The 17,429-nt window shown below is 44.9% G+C and overlaps 1 protein-coding gene across 2 annotated transcripts in view; it reads left to right on the forward strand.

The window, feature by feature from the left end:
• The window catches only part of Pcca (propionyl-CoA carboxylase subunit alpha), a 370,367-nt gene extending 353,956 nt beyond the window's left edge, over positions 1-16,411 (forward strand). Inside the window, exons 22-25 of one of the 2 annotated variants that reach the window (XM_042285330.2) lie at positions 3,829-3,969; positions 13,146-13,223; positions 13,752-13,829; positions 16,094-16,411. In XM_042285330.2, the coding sequence (XP_042141264.1) occupies positions 3,829-3,969; positions 13,146-13,223; positions 13,752-13,829; positions 16,094-16,162 (366 nt within the window). In that variant the 3' untranslated portion in view covers positions 16,163-16,411. The remainder of the gene's footprint in view (positions 1-3,828; positions 3,970-13,145; positions 13,224-13,751; positions 13,830-16,093) is intronic. The other variant, XM_006978778.4, reaches the window with a different exon arrangement.
• The last annotated feature ends 1,018 nt before the right edge of the window (positions 16,412-17,429 follow it).

Raw genomic sequence — 17,429 nt, forward strand, 5'->3', positions numbered from 1 at the left:
GTGAGCCTGTTTGTTCACACTAGGCGAATGAAGATGTGGCTTAAGGATAGAGACTGAGGGGGTCGGGTTAGGAAGTGTAAAACTTTGAATAGGAGGACAGTCTTGAACAAAAATAAGACTGCCACCATACTTGGGAGCATGACTGTGGATGTACAGTTTTTGGGCAATGCTTCATAACTTTGAGGCTTCCAGATAACTCAGAGAAAGGGTTGTTGGCCCTTGATTCCACATTAACTGAGATGGCCAATAGCTAACATGAAAAAAAAGATAGATCAACTGTGTAGATCTTAATTGGCATTGGAGGAAAATGAGTTAGAAAGGGAAATTGGAGCTGAGCCCTCCTTCAAGAGAAATCCCACAGGCTCTGAAATTGCAACTGAAGGACATGTAAAGCAGATTGAACTTCACCTTGCAAAGGGTCACACCCTTGAATCCTGCCAACACTGGTATGTGGCTTGTGAAATCATCGGTGGGTTGTATAGAGGCCTTGGAAAGACATTCACAGGCTTTAAACTCGACTAGGGAGCCTCATGTACAAATACAGAGCCCCTCAGGTTGTAGTGATCACACAGGGGGTGGTTCTCCTCTGCCCAGAGGTGCTGGGTTGAGGAGTGTGCATGTGGTCAATGGATTCAGGCTGTTCTTCGACAGGTGGGTGCCCACTTAGAGGATGCAGTGGTCAGTTGAGCACAGCCTTCTGGAAGACGCTGCCCGTTCCCACTCCTGCTCTCTTCTCCCACAGCCCCGTCTTTGCCTTTGTTCCTGGGTTCCATGTTGGTCCCACTGCCTCACTCTGCACTGCCCACTGCTTGCAATGTTCAGACTGTGCCGTTTGTGTTTTTCATTGATTCTTCTTTCTGTTAAACTTTTGGATGACATTTTCTTGTTGGGCATGGTTTTACATTATAGACACCATAAAATGGATTTGTTTGGAGACCTGGCTAGGAGTGGTTTTACATAGTTGGCTTAAACACCTTCCCTGACTGTCATACTTGGGCTAAGAAGCCCATCCAGACAACATCTGTTCTCAAATTTACCAGGTGGGGTGTTTTTTAAAACTTTCCATTAGTATGGCAATGGTTTAGAGACAGTTTCCTAAAGCCAGTAGAGGGGACTGAGTCTACTACTCCTGAGTCCAGACCTGACCAACCTCCACAGGACCTCCTCATGGCTCCCTGGCTCTTCTCGACCCACACAGGGTGAAAACCTACCATTCTCTGTTAGCAGCTAGCCTTGGAAACATCAACAGTGTGCTTTGCCTGAACACACACACACACACACACACACACACACACACACACACACACACACACACACACACACCTGAACTCTACATAGACGTTTTGCAATCTCTGGAAACATTTAAGTGTCCATCATATAAGCAGACTTGTGCTCTGCTATTGCTAGAAAGGTCTTTCCTGAAACCTCAGCTAGTTTAAACTGCCATCTCTCCCCTAGAGAAAACAAGGAGTCCCAGTCCAGACGATAAGCTCTGAAAACGCTAGTGCTACTCGGCAATGCCTCCTTTTCTGGAGAATGTACTAGAAAGCCTCTATAGCTGTCACAGGATGTCTACTTGGAGGGGCCCATATGTGTTACCTACTTGGCCTGTTCAGACTTTGGCTCCATGAACAACTGCAGGCAGGGCTGACAAGAGGCTGTTTTAAGATGGTCTGTGATGTTCAGGACAACATCAAAGGTGAGCTTAAGAGGAGGGGCTCCTCTCTCCTCTTTTCTAAGTCAGCTATGTTCAACAAGACCTCTCCTGAGGCATTTACTCTTGTTATTTTTCTCTTGTGATTACAATAAGTCATTTATCCCCAAACAGATTTAAGAACAATAAACAAATACAAAGGGAAAGGAACATCTCATCAGTAACAAAGGCTGTGTCCGAAGCACTGAGTTTGGGCTCTTTTACATCTCTTTCCAAGCAAAGCAGGGGCCCTACAGAGAAAGGAATTCAGAAGATATGAAAGTTACAAAAATAGTACGGGGCCCATTTTGTGTCAGGATCTGGTCCTTTCTGAGAAATGTTGCAGAGGACGTCTTAGCACTTTGTTTGCATGGAGGCTTATTTGTAATAGCTGAACTATTAGTTCGTAAGCCTATTCGCTGTAGTGAAAAGCTGTTAAATTGTATTCTCAGTATGTACTTTTCCTAAATTCAAGGGTCACATTTTGAAATCAAATTATAAAGAAGAAGGGGGGAGGACAGATCTGTATGCTACATTGAAAACTAACCCCCAAGGTGGAATGCCAGCTAGTCACATGGCAGTGCCACCCCCGGTGATGCCAGCTAGAAAGGGAACCTGCCTAGTGCCTTGTGTGCCTCTAGGGTGCTGGATTTTCTTTTCCAAGGCAGATAGAGCACAGATACTAAAACTGTGCAATTTGGCCCAATTATGTCCCCTTCTCAAGGATTTAATGAGACACTGGGAAGTACAATTCATGGGTGATAAGTAGTTCCTCTGCCCAGAATGTTTGTTAGACTGACAGCAGCATGCTTTTTCCCTTGCCACTTATGACTCAGATGAATTTTAATAGGAGCAAAAAGCTTTTATTTGTGCTGTAATTTCACTTAAGAATCATATCCTTCAGAAACTGGCAGACACATCTATGTCTTGATTGCAAAACACACGTTCAGGAGTAAAGAAACATGCAGAAGATGTTATTATTCAACCTGTCACAGTGTCGCTTGGAACCTAGGCCATCAAAGCTCTTCTGTGGGGCCTCCCCCACCCGCTTTAAATAGGCCCTGTAAAGAGCCACTTGGAGATTGCCTCTGTCCCCATGCAGAATCAAAGTGGGAATCAGATTCTGCCTTAGCCTCCCTGCTAGCATGATGCCCACAGGAGGCCTTGAGTTACAGCAGCCTTCCTCCAACAACATGGAGCTGCCTGGTGGGTGCTGCTTCTGGCTCACCCGGAGAGACTGGGTCTGGTGGGAACCGGAAACCTGGCACTGGCTCCAATCCCCCACTTCAAAGCATTTTTTTGTGAGCAAATTTTGGTTCATATATTTATCCACATTTATCTGGGATGTGTCCTGTCCAGTAGGAATTGTCTTTACTAGAAGTGTTATGATTGCCTGAACCCATTGGCCCTCCACCTTTGTGAGCCACCTACATAAAGATGCCATGAAAACTGCTGTGCATGGCATTTTCTGTGTTTTAAAAATCTCGATAGAATTGAGTCTCAACCCAGAAGATATTCTTATATCTTGTCTTTCTTCTGTCATATCAGAAAAGGCTACACGATAATGTGCCTAAAAAGAAAAACATTTCTGATGTGACTACATTTTATGTCACTGGGAAATATTTGAATATTACAGACTTTTCTTTTCTTTTCTCAAAATGAAGACTGAAGCCTTTGTCTCAATTTATTGATCTACCCAGTGTAGCTGCTCTAGAGGCATGGGAGGTTTGTGGCAGCAATCTGCTGCCATCTACTGGTGTACTACAGTGTCACTGCCTTCATCCCTGAGGCTGCTGGACTCACTGGATTTGACTTCCTCTGCTTTGTGCGCAGTGGAGTGTTCCTCAAGCAAAACTCTTGTTGTTTTCTTTATAAAGTTCTGAGATGGTTTTCTTAAAGATCCACGATGCTTTTTTATATATCATTAATTAATAATTTGTGGTTTCCTTTGTAAAAAAAAAAAAAACTGGCTCAATATGCTCCAGAGATAAATGATGTTGTATGCAGGGTTTTAGAATGTTTGACTTAAAGGATATTACTGTAACTTTAATTTAAAGATAAAACCAGGCTTTGAAAAGTGCTGTTTTGGAAGTTAAGGTCATCATTTAACTTCCTTTATGCTTTTCTCTTTCAAGTACAAAGTGCACATTTTAACCAAACTTGCAGCAGAACTGAACAAATTCATGCTTGAAAAAGTAACCGAGGACACAAGCAGCATTCTACGTTCCCCGATGCCTGGAGTGGTGGTGGCCGTTTCTGTCAAGCCTGGAGACATGGTAAGAGCATTTCTGTCTGAGGGACATGCTGGGTTCAGACTTTCCCTACAGAATAATGTCAAATAAATACAGTGCCCTCTGCAACCTCTCCTAAACCATGGGATGCTATGGACAGTAGGTTATGCATTCACTCTGTCTACTTGCTTCACATCTGAGTTGTGTTGGTGACAGTGCCTCTGAGAACCTCCTCCTAAGTGGTGTGGGAGTGGAATAAAAATGATGGCAGACATTCTTTCTCAAATTCGGGGTTTACAGAATCATTTTACTTCAAATTGCTACTTATTCCCCAGCCCTCTGTATAGGAAGCATCCTTGAGGAATTCATCTGCCCAGCCTCATAACTTGCTGTGAACAAATGTGTAGGATGCATACATTTTCTTAAAAATCAGCAGCTTAGCAGCAAAAGTAAAAAAAAAAAAAAAAAAAAGATTTAAGATGCAGCTGGGAGATTTTGAGAGGCCCTGAAGTCCTTGTGTTTTTACTTCTGTGTAGGAAAATAACAGCCACATGAGGAGACTTTCACAGGCTCTATGCTGATTCTAGTTTTTATCTTGACTGAAGCCATTGGAATTCACCTAATTTTCTGTAATGATCATGTTAAGATGGCACCTGTTTTTTTTTATTAATATAGATAAAGTACCATGTTAATATTGAGAAAAACCATGGAGTTGATATTAGCGTCTAGAAAGAATAAAAACAATCAAGTTTGGTTGTTTCAAATGACTAGTCCCCAAATTCACATGAAGCTGGGGAACTGACTTAAGAATGGCTTCCCCGGTGATGAAGAGAAAAACACAAAGGGCCAGGCACCCTGCCTTGCTGCACTCACTTATGAGGCGTGGATATTCCTAGAAGAACAGCAGACGAGAAGCTACCTGATACCAGCCTCAGGCTGTAGGAGAGGTGAGATGTGAAAGCTAGAAATTGACTGGGAGTTCTGGAGGTGTCTCCTTCTTTTCATACAGGGTTGGGATTGAAAGCAGGCTCTTCCTTGGTTTTGGCATTAACAATCACAAACTCTCACACTGCATTATCAGAGTAGTCAGTGAAATCTCTGTGTCAAAATGTGCAGGTTAGTGGACTATGAAGGTTTTTTGGTTCCCTCTACCCTGCAGGCTTTTCTTTCTTTTTTTGTTTGTTTGTTTTGTTTTTCTGGAAGCCACCCAGTCTATATACTGCCAGCCTGAGCTTGCCAGTCTTAATTGTGTGGCTTTAATTAGAAAATCACATTTGTGTTCCTCCACCCTCATAAGAAGTGTTTACCTTCAGTCCTAGTTTTCTGACACCTGAGTCCAAGATGGGCAGAGAAGAGGGGGGGGTCAGCTCTGGCCTTGGAGACTGTCATCCTGGCCTCCATTTGCCCACTTGTGACCGATTAGCTGGCAGTAAGTAGAGAGAGATCAAGCAAGGCAGTGCCAGTGCTACCGTCTTGCCTTTTGACATATGCCGTCTCCTGGCATCACTGCTGGCCTTCCTACTTTCCACTCTGTGGTCAGCAAGTTGGGAAAGCCAGGCGATCAGCAAGAGGGAACAGTCTGAAGCTAGTCTTGCTTCACAGGGAGCTATCAGATTAAAAGTACCCACCACCCATTCAGTGTGGGTATTAGAGAATGGCTGCAAGATGTTTTCAGAGAATATGGCCTGCTGTATGTGCTCTTGAAGTTGGAATTCTTAGAGTTCACCTTCTTTACAAATGCTGTGTCTGTGTGTGTACGTGGCTGGCCAGGTGTAACATACATGTCTTTTTATCCCTTTCTTTGGGTCCTCGATGAACTACAAAAAACCAATCATTTCTGTGTGTTTTCAGGAAAAATAACTAAGGCTAGGCAAGCACTCGTTTTTCTTTGCAGTTTTGTTCATAATTTACTGATCTTTTAATAAGACTTTATAACAGAACAGTGGGTTTCTTTTGCAGAGGTATCATATGAAATTCTAAGTAACAAATTTCAACTGCTTTTTAAAAACTATACAATTTGAAGAGTGTTTTAAAACCTGAAAAAGAAGGATTTGGGTGGTTGTATAGAAGAGATAATACCTTCATAGGGCTTGAAAGTCTGAGAACCGCTTCATTTGAAATACTTCCCTTGCCCTAAACACTGGAGTTGAATTTTATTCAAAATACTCCCTTAGGATCCACTCGGCAAGAGTTCCTGATGCTTCAATCTGTTTAACATTAGATGCAGCAGCCAGTCACTTCCCACAAGATAATAGGGTAGGGTCTTTAATGTATGTAGAAGGGATGTAAGTTGGAAACAAATCATAAATTTAATTCAAGAGACAACTAATAGAATGATTTTTCTATCTACCTTCTGGAAATATTTTTATAGTGACCATTATTTCCATTTTTTATTGATATAATGCTAGTCATAGACTGTAATATTTTTATAAAATGTTATTATGACTTGATTTTTTTTAAAAAAACTTTTATCTTTAACAAAAATATTTAAAGTTCCTTGAGCATGTTGGTGCAGTACACGTCTGCCACCAGATAACGTTAGACTAAGTTGCTACATTTGCTGCATGGTATTTCCCTTTGTCCTTAAAGAATAAATAAAGCTCTTATGAGCATATTTGTTTCTTTAGCCTTTTGAAATAAGACAAAAGAGAAGCTAATTTAAAAAAAAGAGCCAACCCAAGATAAGATTTTTTTAAATATTGCTTTTAATTAAGATTCTTTTAAGCTATATTCAGATTCAGCACTCACCTAAAATCTACATCAGAAAGAATTCCCCTTACTGCATCAGAAATTAGGGAGACACAACCCAGAAGAGAGTTTTACATTTCTGACTTATGAGTTTTCAACATCAAGAGATAAAACTGCGACGTAAGTGCCCATTTCTGACTTCTTGCTCCAAAGCCTGTTCACATTTGCAAGTCGGCCAATTATTGTGGGCCCAAGATGAGGCCACCTACCTGGTCCCTAAACTGGCATGTAGCAGAAAGGCAGTTGGGTTTTGGGACTGTTGTTTTCTTGGACAATGCCTTGGGCAGAAAATGAAAGCAGTAATAAAGTCACAAAGTTTCACCAGCCTTTTCTTCCTTCTATGTGCTTGGGGTGGGGGGTACCTTGGCAGAGGTGTGACCAGGAGACGGGACACACAGGTGCTCCACTGCAGAGCTTCAGTTGCAGCCTCCTGTTGTCTCCAAAGCTCATGTAGTTGAGCCTGCAGCTAATCTTGGGAAAGGAGCACATGAACTTGGCAAGAGACTTCTTTTTCACTGCTCAAAGAACCAGCTTTGAAAACTCCAGAGCATTTAGTCATTCTAGATGACGAGGGTTAGGTTGGGCCTCTGGATACCTGTGTGTCTGGCATTGCACACTGGTGCCTCTTGCAGCCCAGCATTCATTACTGCCTTTCTCTGGCAGATGAGCCAGGCATGCCCTGATTTACAATCAGAAAATGATGGCAATAATTAATTTACATATTTTATAGCAGTGACTGTTTAAGCAGTTTGAAGGGAAGCCAGTTTTGCACCCAAACTGCAGACTGTATCAGTCACTCACTCAGAAACACCTGTAAGCCTCTAAATCAGGAAGCATCCAGAAAGTTGGGAGAATCATCTCCCAAGCACCTGTGTGCTCTCTGCTCACCTTAACCATATTTGCTTCAGATTTTACTAGCCATAAAGTGTACATACCATGAAGTTGCCCCATGACCCCTCTACAATCCTGCCTCATCTTCTTCAGAGGTAAGGATTCTCGTCAACTTGACCTTTCAATCATTTTTCCACATAACATTTTTTTTAAATGTTTAGGGATAGTTTTTGTTTTGGCTAACATTTGGAGTTTTTTATTTTTGTAATTTAATATAATGTAAATTATCAGCATAAGAAAAAAATGTTTTGATGGTCAGTCTTTATAAAAGTCTTGTGCAGGCTTGGTAATGAGTTTATTTTTCAAGGAATGGTCTTCCTGGGAGGAGAACGCCTGTTATCTTTGTAGTGTTTTTAAGGATGACCATTCTCAACCTTACCAAGATTCAAGATACCTTTTCTTTTGAATACACACACACACACACACACACACACACACACACACACACACACATTGCTGAGAGAGAAGTGGTTATACATCATTGAGTCCTTTAAAACAACCTACTGAATTCACAAAGGTAACACATCAGATTGGCCTCTTGCAGGGTCTGTAAATCATGCCAGTTTCAACTTTTTCTCTTTGTAACTACAGGCGTTGGCTGTCAGTATGAGCTGAGTTAGAGGGCAGTAGGGAGTCATGTTTTTCTTCATTTTAAGGAATTTTTACAAAACCTGGACTTCATTTACATTGGCTGCGATCTGGATTCCTTCCTGAGCACTCCCCCCACCCCACACACATTCCCACTGCACAGTTCTAAGGGGTACGAGGGCAAAGCCAGGGGCAGCACCGTGCAGACACCACAGGCTTGAGTCCCAGAGCCCTCAGGCATGCTAAACATGTGGCCTCTCCCTGTCCTTTACCCTTCAGACGGAGTGAGCTGGGCAGGAGTGCCTCCAGATGAGGGCCAGCAGTTCTGTCCACTGCCCATCTTCTTGGTAATTTGAGCCAGTCCCATACTTGCTCAGATAGGGCAATCTCCCGGGGTCCCATCTCTCTTTCCATGAGATACACATCCTCCTCCAGGAAGGATCAGGGCATATTTAGCAGCCCAGTTAAAGGAAGTTGGAATAATCAGATTCTAGCCTACCTTTTTGTAAATTGAAGCTGCCTCCTTTAGACCTCAGGGACTTAATGTGTTACACACCTGTATTCTAAGTGGTAAGCCCTTAAATGTGAAATGGGGGGGGGGGGTTCACTTGTGTGCTACAGTCAGGAGGTTTGATGTGGATCCCTGGTTTTGGGGGGACCAGTACAGCAGAAGGGGAGACTGCAGTGGGCCCATAAGCCCTCCGAGCCTTCTGTCTCACTTGGCAGAAAAACACAGAACACAGAACAACAAAAGAAGGCTCTTTTCCATAAAGGTTCACCACCCCCTCCCCCGTGCCTCTTCCCCAAAAGGGGCCTGAATTTTTCAGCTGCGCACCGATTTGGTGCTCACTCTTGCAGGGAAACAGTTGCTGTCTGAACAGGCAGGAAACAGTTTTCTTTTAATTGCCGGAATCATTCGGAAGTGCTTCGTGCCCTGCTTCTATACAGCAGATGCTGTGCATTAATTGGCCTGCGTAGAAGTGACCCGGGGTTCCTTGCAGCGGGCCCAATTTTAGGCAGAGGGTTTAAATAGCTTATTTATTATTTTGTATAATCTGCCGTGCATTATGTGCTCCTGCATGGGTCGTGTTTCATGGTCTGCAGTTTCTAATGTCATGTGGGTTTCAAAACCCGTGTTTCTCTGGTAATGTACTAGCAGCAGGTAAGCTCAAAATACCATCCATCAGGAGCTAATTTTTTATCCAGATACTCCAATGACTGATGAACCTGTCTTTTGTATGAATGTTTAGCACAGTAGAAAGCCATATGCCACTGGCACAGTTTCCTCTGCATTCTTTACAGTTGCTGGAGAGTGGGTTTCTGGGGGGAGGGTGGGCACAAACTGGACGCCATTTGCATCTTCTGGCCTGCATTTTAAGCAATAGCACTTTTAACACAGCCTTGGGTTTGGATGACAAAAGAGGGTAGGGACCATCTTAAAGGAAACCCAACTCCCATAACGATTTTCTCCCTCAGAAATATGACTATGCACCCTTAATAGGGAACCTTGTTTTGTTCCTCCCCGTCTGTTGCAAACAGACCTCAGCCCATTAGAAGGGCCTCCCTTGTGTGGGAAGACCACAGCTGTTACTGTAAAGCTCATCCAGTCACTGTATCACCCCCATTTTGTGGCTCTGAAGGATGAAATTGAGAAATGGAGCACTGTGCAGTCATCCTTTACTTCTCCAATTTTAGGCCTTTGCCATCATTTTCATGCTTTTATTCCAAATCAAATAACATTAGTGGGCTACAGCACCTCTGTGAATGTCTGTTCTCAAGCACAGCTTTCGAGGCTCCACTTTGAGGGGCTTCCTTTTATGTTTGGCAGAGATCCCTCCTTCTCATCCCCACCCTGTACTTTCTTTGAGCTTTCTTAGGGGTGATGGCAGTTTGCAGTTCGAACGATACATTGCCATGTGGGTCCCAGTCAGAGTGTGTTTTCTGAGAAGGGGCATGTGCTGGAGAAGGTTTTGTATCTTTTAATCTTTGTGGAAGGAGTGAAGGGGTCTTGGTAGAAGGAGATTGGGGGCTTTAATCAGAACCAAGATGTGGCCTAAATCATTAGCACAACAAAGCATACTATAAGCTTCAAGATAAAAGTCCCCTGGGAAAGGAGTCCTCTGAAAATAAATGGAACTTGATAGATTTCCATATCATTTATAACTTCCCTTAATTACACTTGGAAGACTTGCCAGTAAAACTGGAAAATTGGCAGCCTCTCTCCATTAGAGTCATTTTGCCGACCATGGCAAGCAGCTGGCTTCGCTGGATTTTATTTCCCATCACTCACAATTAATCATCAGCTGGAGATGTCTGAAACTCCTCAGCACAAAGCAATGCTGGGTGACATTCAGGCCCCTAAACATGTGAAAATCTGCTGAGTAAATGGACTGAGTTCTCTCACAAGCTTACTCGTTTGGGGCAAGCCTGGCTCCCACTTAATGAGGGCTGCTCTAATAATCTGATTCGAATGTGAACCTTGACCCTGTGTCAGAGGAGAGGATGCAATAAGCCGGATGAAAGCCATGGAATTCAGGTCTCCAAACTTTGCACCAATTAGACAGCCAAGAAGTACATCAGGCCGACTGCGTTTATCAGGAAGACTTGCGAGGCTTGTGACCATTTAGTAAGCCCAACTCTGGATACACCTGTCATAATCTGTAAGTCTTTATCAGATGACTCACAGAAATGTTAGAGAAGTGTGTGTGCAGCCATGCTGCAGGGCTGGCCCAGCTACAGGTACTGTGACGGGGACTGCCCAGCTCTGTTCAGGCTTCTCAGGCCTGCAAGCAGTTCAGAAGTTGCTGCAGTGGGTGTGTGCTCCATGTTCTGCAGGTGTGGACAGCACAGGCAGGGAGGCTTCCTCTTGGTGAGAACTGGAGCCTGGCTAGGAGCAGTGATAGTCACAGCCTGGAGACTGCATTTTTTTTTTTTAATGTGTTTGTAGTACATTGGTTTCCAAGAGATGAAATAAGTTGAAATTAGATCAAGCTTGTCTGGGTAACTCTTTTTATACTTGCGTTTGCATGCATGTGTATAGCATTAGTCCAGCTGAACCAAACATATCACCGTTTTGTAAGGCACCAAGGGACATTTTCCTACAGCTGCCTCAAGATAATGGCCTCTAAACATGGCTGAGAGGAGAAAGCAAGCTAGAGGAGGAAGACATGGGTTTCTTGCCACAGCTAACTGATACAAGAACAGCAGTGAGGGGAACTAAGAAGTGTGTGGGGGTGGGGGGAAATGGATGGAGGGCCCAGGTCTAATTCTGTGATTCAATTCTATAATTGCTGCTGGGTGAGAGTCGGGCTAAAGGCAGTTCCCTTCCCGTCAGAAGCTTGTTTTTCATCAAATTACGAGCTTTGCAATTGGGGTGTGGGGGCAGGGGCTTTGTCAGCTCTGAGACTTCTCATTTCTGATCAGATTAAATAATTTGGGACCTAGTCTTGCACTCACACTTACAAGTATCCAGAGCCATCTAGGGAGGATGATCATGGTGGCAAGGTATCCTAAACTGGCCAAAATCTTTCTGCCTCCAGGCTCTAGCCCCAAGAGTGTCAGGTCTTGTGGGGAGGGAGCTGTGGCCTGGTGAAGCTGTCCCTTAATGTTCAGTGGGTATTGTTGGCCCCTGACCATGACCACTGGAGACCTCCAGGCTTCTTACAGAAGACTGTAATGACACTGGTGTGTGTGTGTGTGTGTGTGTGTGTTGAGGACGGGTCAGGGGACTGCTTCTGTCTGGCCAGCAGATCGTGAGCAGTGTGGTAAGAGGAAATGAGCAGTGATAGGTAATACAGCTGCTGGCCGAGCAGAGTGAGGCGAGCCCATCCATGAGGAAGCTGATGGGATAGGGCGAGGAGACTCTGCGCCAACCCTGGGCTCTCAGCTGCTCACAGAGGAAGCCAGGGCAGGTGGGTATGTGGAAAGCTACCACATAAATACCATGGTGAAGATTTGTCCCTCTGACAGGAAACAGTGACCAGAGCCCAGAGGTAGAGATTTGATTCCTAATTTTGGAAAGAATTTCAAGGTGTCCTAAGGAGCCATCTGTGCTGTTACCTGCAGGCCAGGGTCAGGGACATCTCAGCCTGGCTGCTGGATAAGCTCTCAGTGCTGCTCTGGCCATAGCTGGGCCCATAGGCCTTTCCTGTGTGCCTCAGTGACACCCGCCCTTCTCTGAGGAGAGAGAAACGGCTTTAACATGACGGCACGAAGGAGCAACTGTTCTGACACCTCCGGCCGGGGCATCTGCGTCATCTTGGCGCGGCCTTCTCCTGTCCCCCCCACTCTGAAGAACAGCCCTTTGGAGGTGCTGCTTCTTGGTGCCTGCACTGCAGATGCCAGGTGAAATGAATCAAAAGCGGCAGTGAGCACTGTGCTCGAAGCCTGCTTGTCAGCAGTGGCTCTCCTCCGTGCCAGCACCAAAGTCTTGGCATCTCCTTTCTTCCTATATTCCTGTGCCAGAAAAACACAGCCCACCACCTGAACAGCAGAGGAAAGAATGCACAGGCCTTCAGTACTCACACTGCCAGAAAGACAGCTTGTGCCACACAGGGAGCCAGGAGGGGACTTGGAGATCATTTGGGGATGGCAGGAAAGAACATTCTCCAGGTCCTTCTGCGGCATTGGCCAGCACAGCCATAGTACTGTGGCTGTCCAGGAGCCCCAGCCAGCATACCCAGTAGTACTCTGTGGAGCCTTCAGCCCACCACTTCATAGGACAAGAGACCCTTTTCCATAAGACAGAGAAAGAACTCCTGGCCCAGATCATTAAGGCCAGAGAAAAGGGAATAAGTAACATGGCTTTTAGTCACAGTTGACTCCTGGATGGACGTCCCAGATTAACTCTTAGGTATGTGCCTGCTCCGCCTGGATCTCCCTACTGGGCAGAGGAAAGCCACGCATCAGAACACGGGCTTGAACAAGCACCTGCGGAGCACTTAGGCCTTCTTGTAAGGACTTGGCATAAGTGTTAGTACTTGCATTTCTTGTAGGTGGACAGCAGTCCTGTTGGCCCTAATGCTAGGCTGTTGTCTTCAGCTCCCAGGATAAAGGCAAATGTGCACCTGTGGGTAAGAGATTACTGAATTCTGATTCCTTTGTGGTATGCATCATCTCTTTAAAGCAGACAAGTTGCTGGTGATGTTTTGCATAGCTGTGTAATCACCACAGTCAGTTGCAGAACATTTTTATCAACCTGTAAAGAAAGCTTTACCCTTTGGTAGCCATACTCCTTGTCTAGCAAACCCAGACAAGCTCTGAGTCCCTTGGTCCTTAGGTATCGGCCTGTTGCAGACATGGCCAGGAGGTGGAAGCACTGGTTTTGTAGCATCTCTGGCTGACTCCTAGGGCCCTAGGGGAGGCCCCATATGCTGCACTTGTGATCTTCCATTATAGGCTTTTCTAATGAGAACTTGACAACAGAGTAAATGGTCTTTCTCTACTGTCTCCTCAGATGGACTGTAGTGGGAGCCAGCAGAAGTTGGGGGTGTTTCCATGACCAATCAGTACATTTGACAAGTAATTTAATGGCTTCACTCTTAGATGTTACTACAAAATTAGAATGTTCTTAAAATATCTATTTTTAACCTATTTTCCAGGTAGCAGAAGGTCAGGAAATCTGTGTGATTGAAGCTATGAAAATGCAGAACAGTATGACAGCTGGGAAAATGGGCAAGGTATGTCCCCAAGCTCCTAATCTAGCCTGTAATGGATGGAGGACCTTCTCCACCGTTGAGACATGGTCTCCTTCAACAGAATGTCAAGGTGATCTCTGCCACCTGTCCCTTTCCTGGGGCGGATACTAGGACTCAGGGGCTCCACTCTGTCAGTGTGTGTCTGCCTCCTGGAGAGGTGGCTTTCCAGGAAGGGGGTCCATGTGTTATGTTCAGGTAGTCAAAGCACAATTGTTCTCCACATTAATGTCTTTTGGATGAAAGGGTTTTTAATTTTTAATGTTTACATCTGTCTCGGAGGCAGTTAGTTATCTGAGACTTAGGTGACTCAGCAGGAAATGGTTTTACAGAGTGCAAAAATTAATGTAACTCTTCAAGATAATTTCTCCTGGAAGGGACCAATTCAGTTGTAGATGGAGGAGCTGAAGCCCCATGTACATGTGAGGGGCTCAACGATTCAGGCAGAAAAAGAGAAAGGGTCAGCACTAAAATAGCTAAGAGTAAAACTTGAAAACAGAAAAGCAGTGGCTTTGCTGTTCTTGTGATAAAAAGATGCACATGCAGAATATGTCCTCTTTCAGTATCTATAGAATGATTGAGAGGTGAAGACAGCAGCAGAGGCTGGCTGTGTCCTAGGCTGTGGCCTGCACCATGGCCACACTTTGGGGACATTGGGTTCAGAGAGATGTCAGTCACAACCAAGTCTGCATCACTCAGCTTCTGTCTTGTGGTCTGTTATCCCAAAAGACAATGAGATGGATTCTCAGAAGGCGGCCTAGAATTATCCTACCTGCTCTTCATGGGGAAATTACAAGGCCCCCTGCAGATTCAGTGGCCCCAGGCTAGAGCTAGGCAGTGTCCATGGGCCTGTGGGGTCTTAACAGTTCAATCATAAGCTTCCAGAAATATGGGCACAAAAAAATTTGAGCTTTGGTTCATGTAAAACTCATTTTACTTGTTCTTTGCAAACAGTGGACTGATGTCATGGTGAGAATTTGGCCTCGTCATGGGGACCAAGAACGGGTGTGTAATCAGGCCAAGGGCCCTGTGCTGAGGTGCTGACTCAGAATGGCCTTAATTTCTGAGGAAACATGGTGCCCAGTGAGCTGAGTGTCTTATTTGCTCGCTGTTTTGGGAGAACCCCAGGAGCAGCCTGGCTGCTACCTCGTCCTTAGTCCAGAACTGTCTGAAGGCGTGCTGTTGGGGCAAGTCTGCTTTAACAAGACCCAGCTAGCACAGGTCCCTCCTCTTCATTCCAGCCCTGGTCCACAGGCTCTGGAGTTCAACCTGGTAAGAAAAAGGAGTGCCCCTGGCTGGGTCTGGAGCTAGTAGTGCCTGGAAGGGTCAGGGTGGAAACAGAGTCACAATGTGGATCTTCTACAGCCTAGTCAATGTGCTATCAATTAAACACGTACTATATATCACCATCCACTTCACTATAGATAGCCTCTGCCCATCAAGGCCTTTGAGTATTTACACTGCTTTACATAGCTTTATACTGGCCTTAGGAACTCTGGGCTTGAGTTTAAGAGAAGAGCCTGTCCCTTCTTCTCACAGTGGAGGGACAGGGCACAGGCCTATGCAGCAACCTGGACAGTTCCTAGCATTTTTATTTGCTTAATGCCAATATGGCCAGTTAGGTCAAACACACTATTTGTTCATGGCTTCAGCAACCATTGCCAAGTAGGGAAATGATGACCTCTTATGCACTCCAGTCTTCTGCCTGCTCCTTTTAAATCTGAACACAAACCTGGAGAAGCAAGACAGGATTGTGTTCAGGAGAAATCAGGAGAATAAAACAGTTCCACATTCTGTGCCACTCAGCTGTAGTAGGGCATCAAATTATTTAATTTCTTTCAAAAGGAGGGAAATGGTCAGGCTAAACGATCTCTCCTCTCTATCGGTACCTGTTTGGATTGTTGTGTAGCTGTTTGGTTTTTACCATGACACTAAATACACATTCTAGTCTCAAAACCATAGGATGAGGCCGGGATGGAATGTGTCAGTCCCCAGCATGGGCATATCAGCGGCCTGGGAGCAGTCCACAGCCTGCCTTCTCGAGAATTAACTGGGCTGAGTGACGGGCCGAGGAGTTCCGCACAGGCTTCTGTAGGAATAGCCCTGCACTCTGCTTCCCTTACACAGACAGGTGTGAGCAGATGGTCTACGTTTTCGGGCCGAGGGCCACTTACTTCTCAAAAGAAATTAGGATGACTGCCCTCTTGGTCCACTTGTTTCCCACGCTTCCCCAATCGCTTTAATTCCAGGTGAGATCGGTGCACTGCAAAGCTGGCGACACGGTTGGCGAGGGAGACCTGCTGGTGGAGCTGGAATGACGTCACCGTGCTCCATCAGCATTTCCATTATTCTCTACCCTCAGTTTGTTCCAGCGTTCACAGGAGCGCTCCTGTGCAGCAGGTTCTACAGCATCGCATTTATTCCCCAGAAGAAGCAAAACTGACATTCTGCCAAAAAATCACCAATGGAAATTTTTATTGATATAAATACTTGTACATATGATTTGTACTTCTGCTGAGATTTCCTAGTGTCAAAATTAAATCAATAAAACCAAGCACTTGTCTAAATATTAGTTTGCCCTTTTTTTCTGAATGAAGACAATATACACAGAGGCGACAGGCTGTGCCAATTGACTGTAAATACTAGCATTTCCTTATGATCCTTTAAAAATTTATATAAATTCCAGCTCTGCTTCCAATTTTATAATCTGATTACCTTCCTTCTTCCATCATTCAGGACAGATTCCTAGGGCTCATTATTCATGAATTCCTCAGAGCAGGTAGCAGAGATGAAGGGTCTGGATGCCCTCTTCTGTGTGGGTCCACACAGAAGTCACATGGCATGACAAAAGAGATGGATCACCATTGGGGTTCTGTAGACTGGCACAGGGTGCTGCCTTCATTGATCCAATGACAAGCATGCTGTCCAGGTCCCTTTTCCTCTCTCCCTATGGCCAGGAGTCCTCACCTTCACTGTGGTGTGCAGGACAGCCAGCCCATCAGCTGATACCCATCTTTGCCTTTCTGTTTTGTGAAGCAAGTTTCCAATTAAGAAAAAGGGGCTAAAAATAAGTGGTGTTTCTGTGCCAGTAGCAGTTAGTGATAGTCCACTATTATGTTGAAGAGTGAGTGAGCTCTCGGTGGAGTACCAGGGTGCTCAGCCAGCAGCTGCGTTTGGGCTGCAATTCTTGGAATCCATTTTCTACTTTACTAGGAGGCAGAAGCAGAATCATGTGCGACTTGCATCTACGCTGACAGATTATCAGATGGAGGTGGATGGTAATTGGTACTTCGTGTCTTCCTAACATTATTTTAAGTGCCATTTGTATTTGGAAGCAAAGCCTTCTGTCAGGCCCAAGGAACAAATTACTAATGTGTTGGTTCTTCTGAAAGGCCTACCCCCAAGGGCTGTACCTTCAGGTGGCAGAGATGGGCCAGGCTGCTGAGAGCTGGGCACCCATCAACAACAAAGTCTGAGGTCTCAGCTGTCTCCCAGCAAGCCAATGCTCCTAACTCTGCTGAATTAGAATGAAAAACACCTTCTACCAAGTAAGTACATCAGAAAGACCACACAGCAACAGTATAC

The sequence above is a fragment of the Peromyscus maniculatus genome, chromosome 9, assembly GCF_049852395.1.
Source record: "Peromyscus maniculatus bairdii isolate BWxNUB_F1_BW_parent chromosome 9, HU_Pman_BW_mat_3.1, whole genome shotgun sequence".
Taxonomy (NCBI): domain Eukaryota; kingdom Metazoa; phylum Chordata; class Mammalia; order Rodentia; family Cricetidae; genus Peromyscus; species Peromyscus maniculatus.